At 36.5% G+C, this 19,490-nt stretch overlaps 1 protein-coding gene across 2 annotated transcripts in view; it reads left to right on the top strand.

Moving 5' to 3' along the window:
* ARIH1 (ariadne RBR E3 ubiquitin protein ligase 1) overlaps positions 1-18,828 on the top strand; it is a 123,361-nt gene extending 104,533 nt beyond the window's left edge. Inside the window, exons 8-14 of one of the 2 annotated variants that reach the window (XM_059055990.2) lie at positions 180-222; positions 743-814; positions 3,538-3,668; positions 7,087-7,144; positions 12,530-12,790; positions 14,223-14,335; positions 15,479-18,828. In XM_059055990.2, coding sequence (XP_058911973.1) covers positions 180-222; positions 743-814; positions 3,538-3,668; positions 7,087-7,144; positions 12,530-12,790; positions 14,223-14,335; positions 15,479-15,563 — 763 coding nt within the window. In that variant the 3' untranslated portion in view covers positions 15,564-18,828. The remainder of the gene's footprint in view (positions 1-179; positions 223-742; positions 815-3,537; positions 3,669-7,086; positions 7,145-12,529; positions 12,791-14,222; positions 14,336-15,478) is intronic. The other variant, XM_067029308.1, reaches the window with a different exon arrangement.
* The last annotated feature ends 662 nt before the right edge of the window (positions 18,829-19,490 follow it).

Raw genomic sequence — 19,490 nt, forward strand, 5'->3', positions numbered from 1 at the left:
GGTCCCAATACTAAATGCTAAATAATTTACTGTAGAATAAAATAGACATGGTTCCTGTCCTTGTATTTCACAGTCACTAGAAATTGGTGAAAGTATTGAGGAACTGTAAAGCATGAAGTTGTTTACTTTACTTACAGTAGGTAGGACTTAATTCTTTTAACTCTTGTGTCACTTAACAGCTTTAACTGTGGAGAAAATTGGCATGACCCTGTTAAATGTAAGGTGAGTTTGCCTGGCATTTTCATTTTTAAATAAGGTAGTAGAGTACTTCTAAGACTTGATGACTGAAAGCCACAGCCCACAAGTTTGTTATTTATTCATTAGTAAATGGAAGATAGTATTTTGCCCTTTTTATTTCAGGTGATCTTTGCAAGTATTCAAGGAACATTCCTTAGGAATAAAGTCATCTCCTGATTATTATCAAGATAATGAGGGTTAAGGCACCTCTGTTGGAAGGCTTTGTAATTAGCTAAGGGGAATGACACACCTTGCAGCTGGGCCTCATCTTGAGCTCTAGGTTCCCCACTTAGCTTCAGCCAGAGAAAGTCCTCCTTTGGTTGATTTTTTATGTACCTGGACTGGATATGAGAATCACAGGACATCTTGGTTTAAAAGGTAGTAAACCCAGTGATAATCTTATCCGTTGGTTTTTACATTTAAGCTTGACTGTATTTAAGTGTTGATGTAATTTGCTATCTTTGAGTCTTCTGTTGTACTGAAAACGGTTCCTGTTTTCAAACAGTGGTTGAAGAAGTGGATTAAAAAGTGTGATGATGACAGTGAAACCTCTAATTGGATTGCAGCCAACACAAAGGTTAGTATTTTCCTTCAGTAAACTCTTGGTTATTGAAACTGATAAGGATAGGTGTATCAACATTAGCAAAAGTAGTAAGTTTACCTAATAAAGGGCCTTGTTTTACCTTTTTCTCGATTAAGGTTTACTTTTTATTTTCAGAATTATTGCCTATTAATAATTTGCCTTTGTTTTACTGTTTGAGTTTATTTTATTGATTACTATAGTGCAATATGCACAGTACTCTTCTGTAGAAGTTTTTCTTCTATCAGAAAAGCAGTAGTTGATAATTTTTCTACCCTGGGGTTTGATAATATCTTTTCATACTGTTCTTGTCTGCCTTTTAGTATACAAATGTATTATAGAGTTTTTTTCCACCTAGCTTTTTTTTTTTTTAAACTAGGCTATATTTCTGCCTTTTAAATCCCCAGGGTTTAACTTCTAAGGAGTCATTCTTTAGGGCAGTGTTCAGTCAGAATAACCGAGTAACTTATTATGTAACTGAATTGGGCTTAACACATTTAACATTTGTAAAATGTTAAACTTCCAAAATATGATTTATTAAGAGACTTGAGTCTTGAGAAATAGAAGCTTTAGGGTAATATGAGTATCCTTGGTTTTTTGGTTTTTATTTTTTGAATAACTTTGGTCATGATACTAGTTTCAAAATTCAATATCTTTATGCCATGAACCACTTCTTTAACCGTAGATGAATGTCTTACAAATGCAGATAATCTTGAGCACCCTTTTTTTCTATCACTAAGTAATAAGTAAGCATTTGAATCCGAACTGTACCCAGCTAATTTCTTAGTAGAAAATTGTGTAAACATTCAATCTTACATCCTATTCATATAGTAAGTGACTTGGGTGATGGATAATAGGGTTATTCATGGGCTATTCATTTTTATTATTGTCTTTCACATATGAAGATGATGTTTTAAAGAATATTGAGTTGTTTGACCAGAGTTAGTTACAGCTTTGCACTCTTCTGTCACTCAATCTCAGGATAGTGATAAGAATGAGTGCTTAAATGATGAAGGCCAGCACATGATTTTATACCATTAGTACCCTGCTCTACCCAAAAAGATTAAAATATATGTATACATTTCTATCTCCCAGAAAGCATTAGCAGTAAAACAGTGAGTCCTGTGGCATAAAACAAATGCCCACATCTTTGAGGAATGTAGTTTTGAAGTTGATATTTCTGTACTCTCTAAAACCATCGTGATAAACATACCTTATGGCACTCAAAAAAACCTACCTATAATGTCAGGAAGTGGTTGCTTTTGTTATTTTTAAAAACTTGCCTGGTAGCCAAGCATTCTTTTTCAAAAATTGAAGATTTCCCCACCAGAAATGTTCATTAAAATCCCAGAATCTGCTTTCAAACTAGTATTTAGAATAGGGCAGTTTTATTTTCTCTAAGTAGTTTGGTTAAACTGTAACCCTCTTTCTGCATCTAGAAAAATTCCCAAATACTCTAAATCCCCAAGATGTTTAAAATAGGGAGTATAGGCTTGAATATGTTTTGAGTTTGTTTAGAAGGTGGATTATTAAGCAAGAATGGCAATTTGTAATAACAGATTTATCTACTTGGCAGTTTTGGATGAAATTGAGGAGTTTTTCTCCTGAGACATTTCAGAAGCTTATTTTTGTTATTAGCTTTTTTAAAGGATTTGCACATTGTTGGTATATTAAGAAATTAATACTAATTAGTTAATTATAGCTAAGAAATATAGAATGAAACATATATTAGGCCTGGAATTTGCTTCTTTGGGAAAATGTATTTTTTTATGTGAGTGACTTCAAAAATTTGATTGAAAATGTATAATTAAATATTGCTGTATTGACCTATTGAATTACTGTAGTTTATGGGTAGTGTAGTCTGTTCACAATAGCTGAATTGCAAGTAATATAATGGGTGATACTCTCCCCCCGTAGTTGGGAGTAACAGATGTCAGATACAAAAATGTACAACAAAATCCAAGCTTTACATCTTATAGTTTTATTAAAAATAATGAGTAAGTTTAATTTTCTAGACTTTTCAAGGGAGAAAAAAACATGCCTGCAGGGTAATAACTTTGGCTCATTAGCAACTGAGAAAATGATACAGTCTTGGAAAAAAGAAAAGTGATCTCTGTAGCACAATTGTAAATGGACCACAAGAAAGTTGGGAAATTCAGTAGCCACAAAAAGAATTTACCAATCTTGCTTGCCTGATTCCTGAGGCCAAATTGCTTGGGTTTGTATCCTGACTCTACCATTTGCTACCTGTGTGACCTTGGACTAGATTCTTTAAATTTTTCTTAGTTTATTAATCTGACAAATGGAAATAGGAGTAGGGCCACTATAAAGATTATGAGTTAATGCATATAAAACACTGAGAACAGTGTGTGGGATACAGGAAGTACTCGATTATTTCTAGATGACACTGGAAGAATATATTATATTAACATGGAGAAAATGTTTAACCTCCCATAAAACTATTATTAGTATGTGTTTGGTTAAAAGTACTTAAAGTGTTTTTGTCTCCCAACCCCACTAAAACAAATCCTTAAGTTGTTATACATCTTAATAGCCAGTAATAATAACAACTCATTTTCGGTGGTACTTACTAAGTGTTTGACACTGAGTGCTTTACATGTATTAATCACAATAAATGTGGTATTTAAAAATAAACCAAATCTAAAACTGGCTTCTCCTCAGTGTAGCATTGACACCAACTTTATAGTTTCTCTTCATAGGAATGTCCCAAATGCCATGTCACAATTGAGAAGGATGGCGGTTGTAATCACATGGTCTGTCGAAACCAGAACTGTAAAGCAGAGTTTTGCTGGGTGTGTCTTGGCCCTTGGGAACCACATGGATCTGCCTGGTAGGTTGGGGAAATGAAGGGAAGAACATGTTCACATAAGTATGTGATATATCTGCCACATATTATGAATAACGCTTCTACCTCATGGAAATCACCATCTAACTTGGGAGCTAGATAAATGAATACAGTGTGTGATCAGTGTTTAAAGTATATGCAAGATACCCAGAGAGAGGGATTAATTAGGCTTATCTCACAGATCATGTAACAGTTGAGTTGAACTTCAAGGAGGACTAAGGTTTCATTTGTTTAAAAAGTGGTAGGAATAACATTCAGGGCAAAGAGAGCCACATGAACAATGGTAGAATGATGTGAAAGTACATGACTTATCCAGAAAAGAGTTGCATTGTCTAATATGTCTTTCTAGGTAATAGTTGAAAACTAAGAGACTTGGCAAAACCCCTTCCACAGTTGTGTTTTAGTTACCCTGCACCACCATTAGACAAAAAATTTGTTCCAACTTTAAAAATTGGAAAAATTGCCCAATGCAATCCAGATTTTTAGCCTCTCTTTGAAACATAGGAACAGGCCTGCATTTCTGTTTGGCAGAAATCACCTGGAATCGATTAGTAGCCCTTTAGATGGAGCCTTTACTTTGCAGTTTGATTTCCCAAGACCGAAGCTTATTGGCATTTTCATATATCATGATGGCACTAGTCATATTTGGTAGCAATACATACCTTTGTTCCAAGTACGTTTCTTATCAATTTGGGAAAAATGCAAGTTAGAATTGAGGATGCCTTGATGCATTTTCCTCAAAATGAGAAAAATGGGAGCTAGCACATCTCCTGGTAAAAGTGGAAATATTTCTGGGTGTTACAGTTTGCAAATTGCCTGTTTCACTCATTTGTGTTACTTGCCTGTCTCCTATTGGTGTTGAGTGTGTTGGCCGCTCAAATTGTGGGGAATAGGAAAAGAGAAAGTAGGCTGGGACCTAAAGTAGTTTGGACATTATCAGAAGGATTTTAACTGGGAGTGACAAGATTAGATCTGTAGTTCAGATGAGAAAGTTCTGTATTACGTGCTTTACTTACATACATTATCTGGATATTGTGATTGCTTTGTAGAGCGTGGGTGGGAGGGGAAGAAATTGCAAGTTCAAGACAAGATGAGGAGGATCTGAACTTAAGACAGTGGCAAGTCTTCCCTTTTAGATTCATTAATTAGAGGAATAGTAAGAGGGATTATTTGTCTGAAATTAATTCTGAGCCGGGTAAAAACTAATTGCTTAGATAGAAATAAAGTGCTTTTACCACTGTCAGAGCCAAGGAAAGGTATTTGGGGTATAGGTACTCTAGGTTTTATGAGGTCAAACTGGATTATTAGAGTGTTCCTGGAAATTAAATTCACTCGAATGTATTTAAACAAGCCTAGTGAAGGGGAGAAGGAATAGGAGAGAAGAGATACTAAAGAGACTTTGTGTGTGTGTAAGGAAATCTCTGATCACAACTCAAATTTTCAGTGAGCTGTATTGAAAAATGGAAAGGGTACAAAACAAATGATGGATACAGAAGAATGAAGAATGGCCTGGACCAGGGGTGTCAGAAATGTTGCCTGTGTCTTTAACATTGCAGATAAATCATGCTGTGCTTTCTTGTTTAAATCTGAAAATGCCTCAGAAATCTTCAGAAAAGCATTCCAAGCAGCACTATCAGTCATCTGAGTTAGAAGTATAGATGGGCCCTGCTTGCTTTCGTGGCCTTAAAATTCTTAATGTTGGCAGATTAAAGCCCAGAATGAATTGAGGCTTAAAAGTATCTAAAAATATCAAAAGGAAAGTATAAAAGGATGTATCAGATAGAAAGAAGAGGTGTTAATAGTTGACCAGTAGAGGGCAAGAAGAGGCAGTCTTTGAGCTAACTTGAATAGAGTAATTATTGGTAAAAGAGGATTATAACCTAGGCTGAGGGAAAATTCATAAGTCTCCTGACTCAGGTGATTTGTGGTCTGGGTTACTTTAAAAACTTCAGGATGACATCAGTGAGCCATTGTTGGTTATTTCTGAGTACTTACGGAAAACGGAAAGGTACCAGAGATTGGGAGCAGACAGAATGTAATCCCAAATTTCCAAAATTTCTGATTCCACAAGCTGCATATGAACTGTATAACTTAGTTTTTCTCTTATGTGAAATTCCAGAATCAAATGGTATTATTAGGTTTATGGATTAGGGAATGTTTGGTAGATTTCAGCAAGGAATTTCATTGTGGACTGAGAGGTTTGTGGCCTAGGCTGTGAATACAGACAGGGAGGTTTGGGATTAATTGAATGACCATTTCTTGGAGTACAGATAATAGGTTTGTGTCTTCTAGTGGAATGCTTTAAAGGTTTGCCGAAAGGCTTTGTCTTCGTTTTTTTATTCACATCAACTATATACTGCTCTTCTGGTCAGTTGTACTGATGATTTTCTTGAACTAGTATAAGAATCTTGTATACATTTTTGGGTAACATCAAAGAGGGATATTGACTATATAAACCATTATAATCCTGAAGGACTTGGCAAGCTGGAATAATGAATCCAGTTTAACAAGATTTACATTAAATTCAAAATTCTTCTAAGAAGATTACTGTTAAAAGACTCTGAAGACATGAACTCACTAGTTAAAAGCATGGGCCTCAGTTGCCAGATGGGCATAAGTTTAATTTCCATTTCTGAAGCTCTATTTTTGTGACCTTAAATATGTTGCTTATCTTCTCTTCATCTGCTCAATGAGGATAATATTTCATGAGGTGCTTGAGGGGATTAAACATGATAGGACAGTTGAAGTCCTTAGTAAGTGGATGGTATGTAGTTAACACTCAGTAAACATCAGCTACTCCTGTAATGTAGGTTCCCGTAAAAGAAAACAGAGGAACAAGGGAAATGCCAGTTTTATACATCTCCACTCTGAGCTGACCTCTCTAGGAAGATTCAGTGATTCTTGTAAACTGTAATAGCATATAAAGCACCTAGCACAGTACCTGTTACATAGCAGTCTGTCAGTTATTGGTTTTCTTTGGTGTATATAAGTGAAGATAAGAAGGTGAGTAATTCTGGAAAAACTGGGAATATTTGGCTAAATAACAGACAATCTAGGAGATGAGGTGATCTCTTACTTCAAAATTTGGATTAGAAGTTCAAACTACAGTTGGTAAGTGGAAGTTCTAGAATAACAGTGTTTTCTAATGATTGTCGGTAAGCTGATTTGAATGGACTGCCTCAGGAGGTGGAGAACTAACTGCCTATTACTAGTAGAGAACTGACACACTATTACGGAAAGGATTAAAACACTAGGGGTCTGTGTTTGTTTTTTTGTACCTCAGTTTATCTGTGTAAAGGAGAGTATTGGTTCTAGGTAATCTCTAAATCCAGGCTAAAATTCTGTGATTTGTTCCCTTTTCATTGATTTATGGCTTTATGGAATCCTCTTCACTTACTTTAAGGTACAACTGTAACCGCTATAATGAGGATGATGCAAAGGCAGCAAGAGATGCACAGGAGGTAAGTACATTTATTTTCAAACATGCATTTTATGTTGATTAGGGAATGATTTAGCTGGAGTGTTGAGTTCTGAAACATTTGTTGAAATGACATTCCAGTAAATACTGGCTATCTGTGTACCTGTAGAGAGGGGATCTTATGCACATGTATATCAGGAGTACTTATTTATAAGTTTGTTTGCATTTTTTAAAATTAATCTAGCACACTTTCAGGTTTCAGTAGTCTTCAGTATCAAGATTTTCCCTTCCCAGCAAAGAGATTAAAGAGCAGTATTTGTTAAATGGCACTGCTGCAATTTATATGCAGTCTTACTTCTTTTAATTAATTAATTATCTCATTGTTCATCAAGAAGCTCTAATGATTTTAGGTGAGCTGATTTGGAATGAACTGTGCAGGAGGTGGGGATTTCCCTCTTACTGGATAGGGAATAACCCACTATTATAGTAGAAGGGATTCAAACCGTTGGTGTGGATTAGATTCAGTAACACTTTTAGTTCCTTTCAGCCTGATAATTCTGTCATAATTGTAGAATCCTGGAATTTAATCATTCCTTACATTCATCCATTCTGTGTTGAAATTCCCCAGTTGTCCCCCCAAAATCTTTTTAAATGGCTTGTCTTGCCAGGATGCAATCTAAAACAAAACCTGTTTGTTATTGTTTCACTTTTTAAATGCTTCTTTAAAATTTATTATAATTTAAATTACCATAAATACAAAGGAATATATTTATATAACCTAGGCAGTTATATTACAGACTTTCACAATATTTGTGATCCTTTTAAAGGAGGAAAAAAAAGCCCCCACAAATGCCAATGTTGATTTAAATTATATTTATTATAATACGACTTAACTATGTTTAAACATAAAACCAGCTGTTAACTCTTAAGCAACTATTCAACCAAACCAAGAAGACCACAAAACCAGTGGAACTCAAGTTAAAACTAATTTGACAGATAAGTTATTTGCTGAAATTAAATTACTGTTGATAGACTGTTGTCAGAACAGGTTTTTAAAATTTAGGGTTACCCGTACTACCAAGTGCCATGTGATAATTTGTTCTCCCACCAGTTTTCTATATCTTACCTACTGCACATTCACCCCTACAGTGCATCAAAATTTGATTTGATCAGAATTGATCATTAATATATTCTTTTATCACTTACTGTTCTCAACTCTGGTGCAGTTAAAGTAATCCTGCTTGATGCCAGTTTTAGCCATTTCACAAATGTAAGACCTGAAAACGTTGATTCTCGTAAGTTCATTCATATGGCCCGGAGTGTTTGTGTTTTCTTTAGGTTATTATCAGATTTTTAATATTTAAACATTCCATGGTCTGTTTAAACCAGATCATTTGGCACCCCTACTCCAGTTTTGTCTAGCGTCCTTAGACTCCAGTTTGAGAAACATCACCCCATGTAATCTTTATATACAAAACTCTACAATGACAGTCATGCTTTTCCTACCTCCCATTTGGAATCGATTCTAATGTTGCATTTTTATTTAGCTCAGTTTGTCATTGCATCTCCTTCTGTTTTGGGTTTGTTTGTTTGTTTTTAAATCTTAGCCCTCATGGCTTTCTGCTTCTGTTTTAAGCAGTCACAATTGTCTTAAATTCTGCTGAAGAGACCATAAATTTTCCTAAAATTTTCTTCTAATTTTTTTTAACATCTTTATTGGAGTATAACTGTTTTACAATAGTGTGTTAGTTTCTCCTTTACAACAAAGTGAATCAGTTATACATATACATATGTTCCCATATCTCTTCCCTCTTGCATCACCCTCCCTCCCACCCTTCCTATCCCACCCCTCTAGGTGGTCACAAAGCACAGAGGTGATCTCCCTGTGCTATGCGGCAGCTTCCCACTAGCTATCTAATTTACATTTGGTAGTGTATATATGTCCCTGCCACTCTCTCACTTCGTCACATCTTACCCTTCCCCCTCCCCATATCCTCAAGTCCATGCTCTAGTAGGTCTGTGTTTTATTCCCGTCCTATCACTAATCTCTTCATGACATTTTTTTTCTTAGATTCCATATATATGTGTTAGCATGCGGTATTTGTTTTTCTCCTTCTGACTTACTTCACTCTGTATGACAGACTCCAGGTCCATCCACCTCACTACAAATAACTCAGTTTCATTTCGTTTTATGGCTGAGTAGTATTCCTTGTATATATGTGCCACATCTTCTTTATCCATTCATCTGTTGATGGACACTTAGGTTGCTTCCAGGTCCTGGCTATTGTAAATAGAGCTGCAATGAACATTTTGGTACATGACTCTTTTTGAATTAAGGTTTTCTCAGGGTATATGCCTAGTAGTGGGATTGCAGGGTCATATGATAATTTGTTTTTGAGTCCATAGAGAACTGTTCTTTTTCTCTTATGCTGCATTACATTTTTCCTAATAACCATGTTAGACTTTTAGTTTTTACTTATCCTGAATGAAGAGTAGTCTAGTTAGATCTAGCCAGAATATGGTATTTGCTGACAACAAAAGTATATGGGTGGGTTATCCTTGGCCTTTACCTGGTCTGCATTTGGGTGCTGGTAGAATCCCTTTCTGAGGTCCACAGGGAGGGTGGATTATTGGGCATAGCTTCTAAGCCCTGCTAATGTGTAGATTGTAGATGCTAGAACACAGTATTTTACTAGCTCATTTCTTTTGGACTAAACTAGAATCTTCTGATCCTGTGGGTGTACAGGGAGAAATTTCATATGAGTGCCTGTATTTGTTTGTTTACGTGGGAGCCATACCTCCCAGAATGGAGCACACCATTGCACACATCTAGCATATTCTTTCCTCACCTCCCCTACTTCCATACTCAGGCCTAGTGTTTTCTGGGAGTTGTAGTTCTTAAAAAGTACTAGAAGGTTGGCACACAATACAGAAAGAACATAGATGGTACTTTGAGTGCCTTGGAAGGATGTTACCTGTGTTGTAGAAAGTTGTTGACTTAATATACTATGCCATAGTTATGACAGGGGTGGGCATTTGAATTTTATTTTCTTTCTTTTTTTAATTTTAATTTATTTTTTTGGCTGCACCGTGCAGCTTGCAGGATCTTAGTTTCCTAACCAGGGATTGAACCCAGGCCCCTGGCAGTGAGAGTCCTTATCACTGGACCACTAGGAATTCCCTGAATTTTCTTATCTACTAGACTTTCTTTCTTTTCATATTAGGTGCTAGAGATAATAAGATTACTTTTTTTTTTTTTTTGGCTAGCTGGGCCTCAAGGCTTGTGGGATCTTAGTTCCCTGACCAGGGAATTCCCTGAATTTTCTTATCTACTAGACCTGTGAGTTGTCAGATAGTAAATATTTTCAGCTTTGCAGACTATATAGTCTCTGTTACAATTACTCAATTCTGTCCCTGGTCTTGAAATGCTGACTCAGCCATAGACTTAAAAGAGTGGGCATGGCAGCGTTCCAAGTTAACTTTGTTTACAAAAAATAGGCAGCAGCTGGATTTCACTCACAGGCCAGAGTTTGCCTACCCCTGTTCTAAGCACTCAGGTTGTTGTTTTGTTTGTTTTTCCAAAGTGTTTTCAGGATACTGATTGCATTTCTCAATCCAGATTCTGGCATTTGATTAAAAATGGGTCTTATTTGCAGTGTTGGTGTGGGTATTCTTTCATGTTGAATTTTAAAGGTATTTTAGTGATGCAAGCTGTTTGAGAATTGTTGGTCACATTAAATCAAATGCTGGTCACATTAAGTCCTGTAACATACATTTTAATATGTGATTTAGGTTTTCCATTTCATCTTGGGAATTTGACAGGCTTAAAAATATTAGTGCTTTCGGGGGAAATAAAATGCCAAGCGGTTTATTTTCTACATATTACATTTTTAGATATAATTGGAATAATTTTCCATCGTGTAAGCATTGATTTAATACCTACCTGACTGCTGAAATAATATGGCTTGTGTAGGTTTTTTGAGATGTTTCAATGTTGTATGATACTGGATCGTGTGATTGGCTAGTTATGTGGTTCAGAGATAGTATTTCTAAGGAAGAGACCAAGCATAGGGCCTAGTAGTATCTGTGCTGTTAGTAGGCTTTAAGGCATGAAGAGAGGAAGAGGAGGTGATAGTAAAAGAAAAGAAATATGTATGTGTGGTAAGAAACCCTTCCATGGTGGTTGCATTTAACAAGCATTTATAATTTTCTGCATATTAGGTGCTAGAGATAACAAGGTTACCTTTTTTTTTTTTGGCCAGATGGGCCTCGAGGCTTGTGGGATCTTAGTTCCCTGACCAGGGATTGAAACTGGGTCCTTGGCAGTGAGAGCACAGAGTCCTAACCACTGGACCGCCAGGGAATTCCCCCAAGATTACTTTTTAAAAATTGTATCTCCTCTAGAGATTTAAAGTATAATGGGAGAGACCTATGTGAATTCTTTTTGCAGTATGATAAATAATATAAAACAAATTTAGACCTGATATTTTATATATATATATATATTTGGTAGTACTTTAAAATACTTCATAAAACTGTAGTACCATAATTATGTTTGTATATATATTTATTATATATTAGTTTATAATTATATTATATACTTAAAACAGTAGTTTGTTAATATCATCAACTATCCAGTGTTCAAATGTCCCCATTTATCTCATAAACTTTTATAGTTGGTTTAAATCAGGATCCATACAGGTGCACAAGTTGGATGTGATCCTCTATAATCTATAGGTCCTTTCATTTTTTTGTATTTTTGGGTGTTTATTTTTCTTCCCTTGCCATTTGTTTGTTGAACAAACTAAGTCATTTTTCTTGTAGAATTTCACACATTCTGGATTTGCTGATTGCAACTCCCTGGTTTTATTTAATAGGTTCTTCTATCCCTGAATTTCCTGAAACTGGTGGTTAATTCTAGATAATTGAATTCAGACTCGATATGGGGAGGGGTGTGGAAAGAACACAGAACACTTAACTGGTGGTACTGTATAGTTTCTGTTGCATTATATTAGGTGTTATATGATGTCTGGTTGCCTCTCTTTTGTTTTCTACTTTAAAATATTGATGTACCTTATTACATACCACAGAACAGAGCTATCCAGTAGAACATTCTGTAATGATGGAAATGTTCTTTATTACCACTATCTAATGTGGTAGGCACTGACTGCGATATGGCTGTTGAACACTGAGGAACTGATTTTTTTACTTTAATAGCCACCTGTGACTAGTGGCTGCTGTATTGGAAAGTACAGCTATAGGACATTCAAAAAAATATTAAATAACAAAGGTAGCAGTAGATGTCTCTTTGTTCCTGATTTTAGCCTAAATTCCTATACCGTTTCATCAGTAAATATGATATCAGCTTTTGTGTATATATAATACATTTGTTATAATTGTGTGACCTTAATTTTTCTTAATGGGACAGCGATCTAGGGCAGCCCTTCAGAGGTACCTGTTCTACTGTAATCGCTATATGAACCACATGCAGAGTCTACGCTTTGAGCACAAACTATATGCTCAGGTGAAGCAGAAAATGGAAGAGATGCAACAGCACAACATGTCCTGGATTGAGGTGCAGTTCCTGAAGAAAGCAGTTGATGTCCTCTGCCAGTGTCGTGCCACACTCATGTACACTTATGTCTTCGCTTTCTACCTCAAAAAGAATAACCAGTCCATTATCTTTGAGGTAGGAATAGTTACTGAGTGGGGAAAATAACCACCTGTGTGTCATAGGACTACTTGCCTTTCATAGATAAGATATATAGAGTTTTAAAGCTTACTCTCTGCCCAAAAATGTGGATTAAAAGTTTAGTGTTAAGGGCTTCCCTGGTGGCGCAATGGATGGGAATCTGCCTGCCAGTGCAGGGGACACGGGTTTGATCCCTGGTCTGGGAGGATCACACATGCCGCGGAGCAACTGGGCCCGTGCTCCACAACTCCTGAGCCTGCGCTCTAGAGCCCACGTGCCACAACTACTGAAGCCCGCGTGCCTAGAGCCCATGCTCTGCAACCAGAGAGGCCACTGCAATGAGGAGCCTGCGCACCGTGGCGAGGAGTGGCCCCTGCTCGCCGCAACTGGAGAGAGACCCGCGCTCAGCAACGAAGACCCAATGCAGCCAAAGATAAATAAAATGAATAAAAATTTAAAAAATTAAAAAAGAAAAGTTTCGTGTTCATTAGGAAGATACAAGAAATTTAGATTTCTTGCTGTAAACTACGTTCAAATGATGTGGTTTAGCCAGCTAGTGATTTAGTGTGCAGGCTCTGGAATTAGCCCTGAATTTGAATCTTGACTTCATCATTTTTAGCTCTGTTGACTTGAAGCAAATTACTTGACCTCGTCTATATCTCTATTTTAGCATGGGGATAATTTTTCTATAAATGTTAAGAGGTTTAAGTGAGACAATCCATGTATAATGCTTATGTAACACCTGGTACATCATAAGTTCTTTCAAAAGTCTTTATTCGGGCAAAACTAATACATGGTATTAGAAGTTAATATGGTGCTTGCCTTTTGTGGAGAAGTAATGACTAAAAGGGGGGCTTTTAGCAGTACAGGTTTTTCAAGGAGAGATGCTCATTTAAAATTGATGCATGCAGCATTGATGTTGATAGATGGCTGAGTAATAACAGTGACTAGCAGATGGGAATTTATATGCGTAAATATATAGAACTAGCCATAGTAGTAAAGGATACCAAAATTTTAATCTTCCATACATAAGATATCTAGCTAGATATAAAGAAGTAGATATCTAGCTAGATATAAAGAATAATGGGTTTCTTATTTTTCCTCAAGCTTTAGCCAATAGCAGTTTTCAGAACTGGAAGATTCCAAATACTTTTTCTTATGTCTTTTCACATTGTCCTTAATATTCTTCCAGAGGTAATGGATAAATCTTTAGCTCTTTTAATATTTAAAAAATTGTCCTGGAAAAGAAAAAACAAGTTTTTAGGGGTGAAAGTGATGAAGGGCTTTACAGGTGCAGTTAAACCACCTGTGAAAATTACAAAATTGGTGTTGAGCCCACAGTCTATCAAGGAGGCAGCTAAGATGGTTTATCTTTTTTTAGCTTTCTTTTGAAGGCAAAATTTACTATATATTCTTCTTCCTCTTACAGAATAACCAAGCAGATCTAGAGAATGCCACAGAGGTGCTCTCGGGCTACCTTGAACGAGATATTTCCCAAGACTCTCTGCAGGATATAAAGCAGAAAGTACAAGATAAGTACAGGTAAGATTTTCTCCAGTAGTTGTTGAACAAAAATGTCTGCCACCGGTGGTCTGGTATGCCTTAGTGGTGAAGTTAGATGATGGTGAAACTTGGGTTTAGCATATTCAGTAACTGAGCAGCTGCCATGTTTCTCACAGATTGCTTCTGTCCTTAGGGCAACAGATTCCAGATAGTGCTAGTCAGGCATAGGGAGGAAATCAGCCGTTTATCCCACTGGCTGATTCTGCTTCTTCCATGCAGTTTTATCTATGTAGTTGCTGCCCTGACAGGAAGAAGGAGCCCCAAAAGAGCAAGTGGCTATTAGGATGATGGCTGAGATTAGGATGCTGGCCCTAGCCTAGGGATCCTGTGGATCATGGCTGTTGACAAGGGAGCTACCCAAACCTTTAAGATTTGTTTTTTTTTAAGGAGACATTTACTTTGTCCTAGAGATAGATGATACTTTAAGATATGGTACCACTTAAGTGAAAGATGCAGAATGTTTGCTTTCTCAGCATGGAGCTCTTTCTCCCATAGTTGTTTTTTGGTAAATACTAATATATTTTTAATAGTAGTAGAAACCTTTGGGAATTTGGAAGACTTGGAGATTTAGTCCTAAGTAATATTTTCACTTCCCTTAGCCAGCTATAGCTGCCACTAGTACTTTAAGATTTTACAGATGTGAATAAATAACCTCTGAAACTACTTCTTCCTAAAACTGTTTACTTACCTGTAGAATGACAAGATTGAGTCAGATGATTTCTAAAGCCTTTATTTTATTGCTCTAGAATTAATTTTCCAAAACTGGGCACTTCAAAAAATACTTTTTAAAAATGAGAAATAGTCATGTCTTTACATGTAGACCTGAAAATGTGCCTCTTAAAAACAAAAACAGGTGTTTGGGGGAATTCCCTGGTGGTCCAGTAGTTAGGACTCCCAGCTCTCACTGCTGAGGGCCTGGGTTCAATCCCTGGTCGAGGAACTAAATCCCACAAGACATGCGGAACAGCCAAAAACAACAACAACAACAAAAAAAAACAGGTGCTTGATTCTAAGTCTGGATAAACTTTAGGGAACCTTAAAAAATAAGTAAATGCCTCTTATTTTTTATTACTGGAGGCTGACAACAGGTTGTTTTTTTTTTTTTTTTCTCTTTGATTACAGATACTGTGAGAGTCGACGAAGGGTTTTGTTACAGCATGTGCATGAAGGCTATGAAAAAGATCTGTGGGAGTACATTGAGGACTGAGAATGGCCCTGCATAAAATGAACTCTGAAAACTTTACCATCTAGAGTGCTCATGCAATTAAAACAAACAAAACAAATAAAAACAAGGAGGCACTAAGCCTATTCTGACACCGCTGGTCTATAGTACCAGAATTCTGTTTTGTTAATGGAAAGTTTAAGTAAATTATATTGTAATAAAAAAAGGTAGATATAAACCATTGTACAACAGTATTCTAGGCTGCCAACAAAAGTGTGACAGACACACTAAAAGCCCTCCAACTTTAACTTGTAACGTAGCTTCATTCTCAAAGCTGACTCCTTTTTTTCCCATTTTCTTTTTCCTGAGTGTAGTACAGTTAAAATTTAAAATAGCTCTTTGACACTGCTTTTCATGTCCAAACCAGCCATTTTGTTGTACTTTGGTAAAGGACCTCTTCCCCTTCCTCCCGTGCACATACAGATACACCCAAACATGCAGACTGTCCCTCTCATACCCCAAGGTCATGAGTGAATGATGATTAGTTCCTTGTAAAGAAAATTCTTGGGGCGGGGAGGAGGGTAGGCAGAAAGAGGGGTTAAACAAACAAACAAAAAAAAAAACAAAAAAACTTTGTATATGACTTTTAAAACAAGAGGACAACACAGTATTTTTCAAAATTGTATATAGTGCATATGCATGGACAAAGCAAGCGTGGCACGTGTTTGCATAATGTTTAATTACAAAAAATATTTATTCTTTAAAAATCTTCAAGATTATGTCTTTTGCTGTGCATTTTCTTTCAGTTTGCTTTATCTTTCCAGGGTTGAGGGTTGGGCTAAAAGGTGTGTTGGTTTAGCACCTCTGGAAGACCTATCTAGAGCTCTTTGATTTCCCTTTCCTGAGATTACTTTGCCTTCTCTGGTTTGATATGTTTGTTGCTGGCCATGGGCCTCGTGCCCTGAATTCCCAGCTCCTGGTTGGGTATAGAGAAGTCAAGTTCTGACTAAATGCCATGGCCTGATAAGGGCTGCAACAGGGAGCTTTGCTGCTGCAATTCAAGAATCACCCAGTCCCCAACCTCATCCCTCTCCATGGCCTCATGCATCTCCGTAAGCCTTTGTGTGCCCGTGTCATATAGCTGAAGGCTTCCTGTCACATCCAGAGGAAACATTTCAAAAATTTTTCCCCTTAATTGCTGCTTTGAGCCTTTTAAGATTTTAGTTATGGCTCTTCTCTCACCCCTTCTTTACGTTAGGGTGTCAGAATGTTTTTCCTTTAAATATAAATAAATAGCCATTCACTTAGTTTCAGATTGTGAATTAAAAATGGCAGATACTGAAATTGCTTATGTGTGTTGCTGTGGGTTCAGTTTGAAGGCAAACACCCTAGAACTTGATATTCCCATCTAGTGCATTTAAATAGAAACCACTGTTTGCTTCTTTTCTATTGTCAGCAAATAGGAGAATTAATAATGTGTTTTAGCTGTGATGTCCATTTTTATGAAATTTCTACTAAGAGCTATGTTAAAAGTAAAGGGTGGTGGTGGTTTTATTAACTATGTATCTGTTTAGGCCATTCTTGCTGTGGTATTTTTCAACAGATTAGCATCCCTAAATCTGTCAGTTTTATACAGGAGTACAGAGTGAACTAGGCAACTAGATTGAGGTCTTAATACTAAATACCACTTGTGGCTGAAGGACCTCTTTGTCTTCCTCTAAATGTCTTGCGCCTAGGGAGTGTTTACCGTTTGTGAGGCAGCTTTGTCTGCTCTTGCATTGTACATCTTATTACATCATTGGGAAGTAGGTTCACTTTCCTCTGGCCTTTTGCCTAAGTTAGGCTTTGCTAACTCAACCCTACTTTTCCTTTTAGAAAAGGTTACATGAGATGTACTTGCAACTATTCTTTTCCCATCAAAAGTCAGTGAATGTTTGCTGAATATATTATGCTGCTTCCTTAAACCACTTGTTGCTTTAGGATCAACTTTACCTGTACCTTTTATCCTCCCTTCTCTTGCCACCTTAGGTGCAAATCTGAACTCAGTGTCTGCTTCTTCCGTATTCTCTTCTCCTCCCCTTTCCCTGTCAACCATTTGACTTTATTTTCAGTGACTGCATCAATCTTAAAAGACATTTATCAAAACTAAGGATTTTTTTTTTTAAGAAAGCTTGAATAAGTTCCTTTCCCTGGTAACTTTGAAAAGCAGCCAGAGTTGCTATCTAGATATATGTGGTTCCATTAAAATGTTTTGTGTATGTGTGGTGTTTTTAAAAAACCTTACCAGTTAACTGCAGTATCTAAGTTTGAGTGTCATAAATCCTTTTTACATGCTCCCCTTACAACAAGTATCCAAAAACAATGTGTGCACTTCATAATATCAGCCCCCACCCATGGAGGAACAGTGCTTTTTAGAGCTGCTTTCTAGTTTCAGTGTTGGCATATTACCTGAGGGTATAGCAGTTGTGGGTGCATTCCCTAATTTGTATGGATTAAGATGAATTGGCATTTTCCACTTACAAGCTTTTAACAGCTGTCTCCATATTGGACAGAATTCCCTGAGTTAATTGCTTTCATTGTTAGTAACTTCAGTGACCCCAGCTGGGATAGGCAAGCCATATTGTATGACAGCTTCCCTGTTTCACCTACCTAAGTCTTTCTGTCAGAGGGCTCTATTCATGGTCAGCACCAGGGTCTCCCTGTCTTCTTGAGGTCTTCTGAAAAGTGCATGCTTCATTTGAACAATTCATTGAGCAGTAGATGGACTTTAAATGATTTACAATAAAATGTCGATCCAAAGCACAGGATACAAACCACAGTGGTAAAATAGAGTAGTATATAATATCATCAGACTCTAAATTCTGTGTAATCTGCTGCGACCCAGATTGTATGTGTTTTATGTGTGTTTAAATAAATATATTAAATACACAGGTGTATACATACACACAAATATAACAGATCCAAGACTGACTTGATTTGAAATGGTTGAATCTGCAGTGTAAAATGTGGATCAACCATGATTAGGAACTGAAATTTAGTATAAGAGAGAAAAGGACTTGATGTAACAAAATCATTTAGCTACAAATCCCAGTATAGAGCACTTGGGGGATGGGAGGGGGCGGGTTGGTGAGACAATCAGATCGGTAAATTGATTAAATGCTCCTAACCCTGTAATTTTGTGCATAGAGCACCCTGTGCTGTGGAAATAACTGTTCTTAGATTTTCATTGTAACTGGACTGTTCAGGTTGCCCAGAGGGAAAGAACATTCCTAATTCTAATAAAATAAACTTTTATTTTGTTATTCCATTAGTTACTTATGTTTATTTTTATAGTTTAAAAAAAAAAAGATGGTGGCCTAACAGTCACCTGTATTATGTGCCTTATTCACTGTTCCTACTTAACATGAAATGTCAAGGTTTGGTTCAGTTTCTTTTCAGGGAACTGTGAATGAGACTATCCCCAACAATTATCTTGGTTAATGAAGCCTTTAGAGCATTTTCTAGAAGACTTCCAATTTCTGTGTCTTGAACATTGAATTTAGATTGCTATTCATGTTGTAACAGTGATATTAAATGCTCAGTAGATCTTTGTCAATTTATAAAGATAAAATATTTTAAAAGTCATTCTCATGCTTAAAACTCCTTCACATTACTTCCCCTTAGCTCACTTTTAGAAGCTGATATCTCCCTTAGGAATGGAGGGAGAGTTGTCTTAAAGAAGGTCCCAAAGTTGAGATCTTTGTTATTGATATTCTAGGCAAGTCCAGATTTTAGGACAATTTAATTTGGTCTTATTTGGATCTGTAATTATGAGAGTTCATTTATCACTTGTATTTTCAAAGCACTTTAACTTGTATCATTGTCTAAAGCAAGTGGGGTAGAAATTACTCTGTTTTATAAAAGAAAATAAGGCTCAACAAGGTTTAAGTAACTTGCCCAAGATTTCACAATTTCTCCTATCTGGGACTCAAG

This window comes from Kogia breviceps, chromosome 3 (assembly GCF_026419965.1).
Source record: "Kogia breviceps isolate mKogBre1 chromosome 3, mKogBre1 haplotype 1, whole genome shotgun sequence".
Taxonomy (NCBI): Eukaryota; Metazoa; Chordata; class Mammalia; order Artiodactyla; family Physeteridae; genus Kogia; species Kogia breviceps.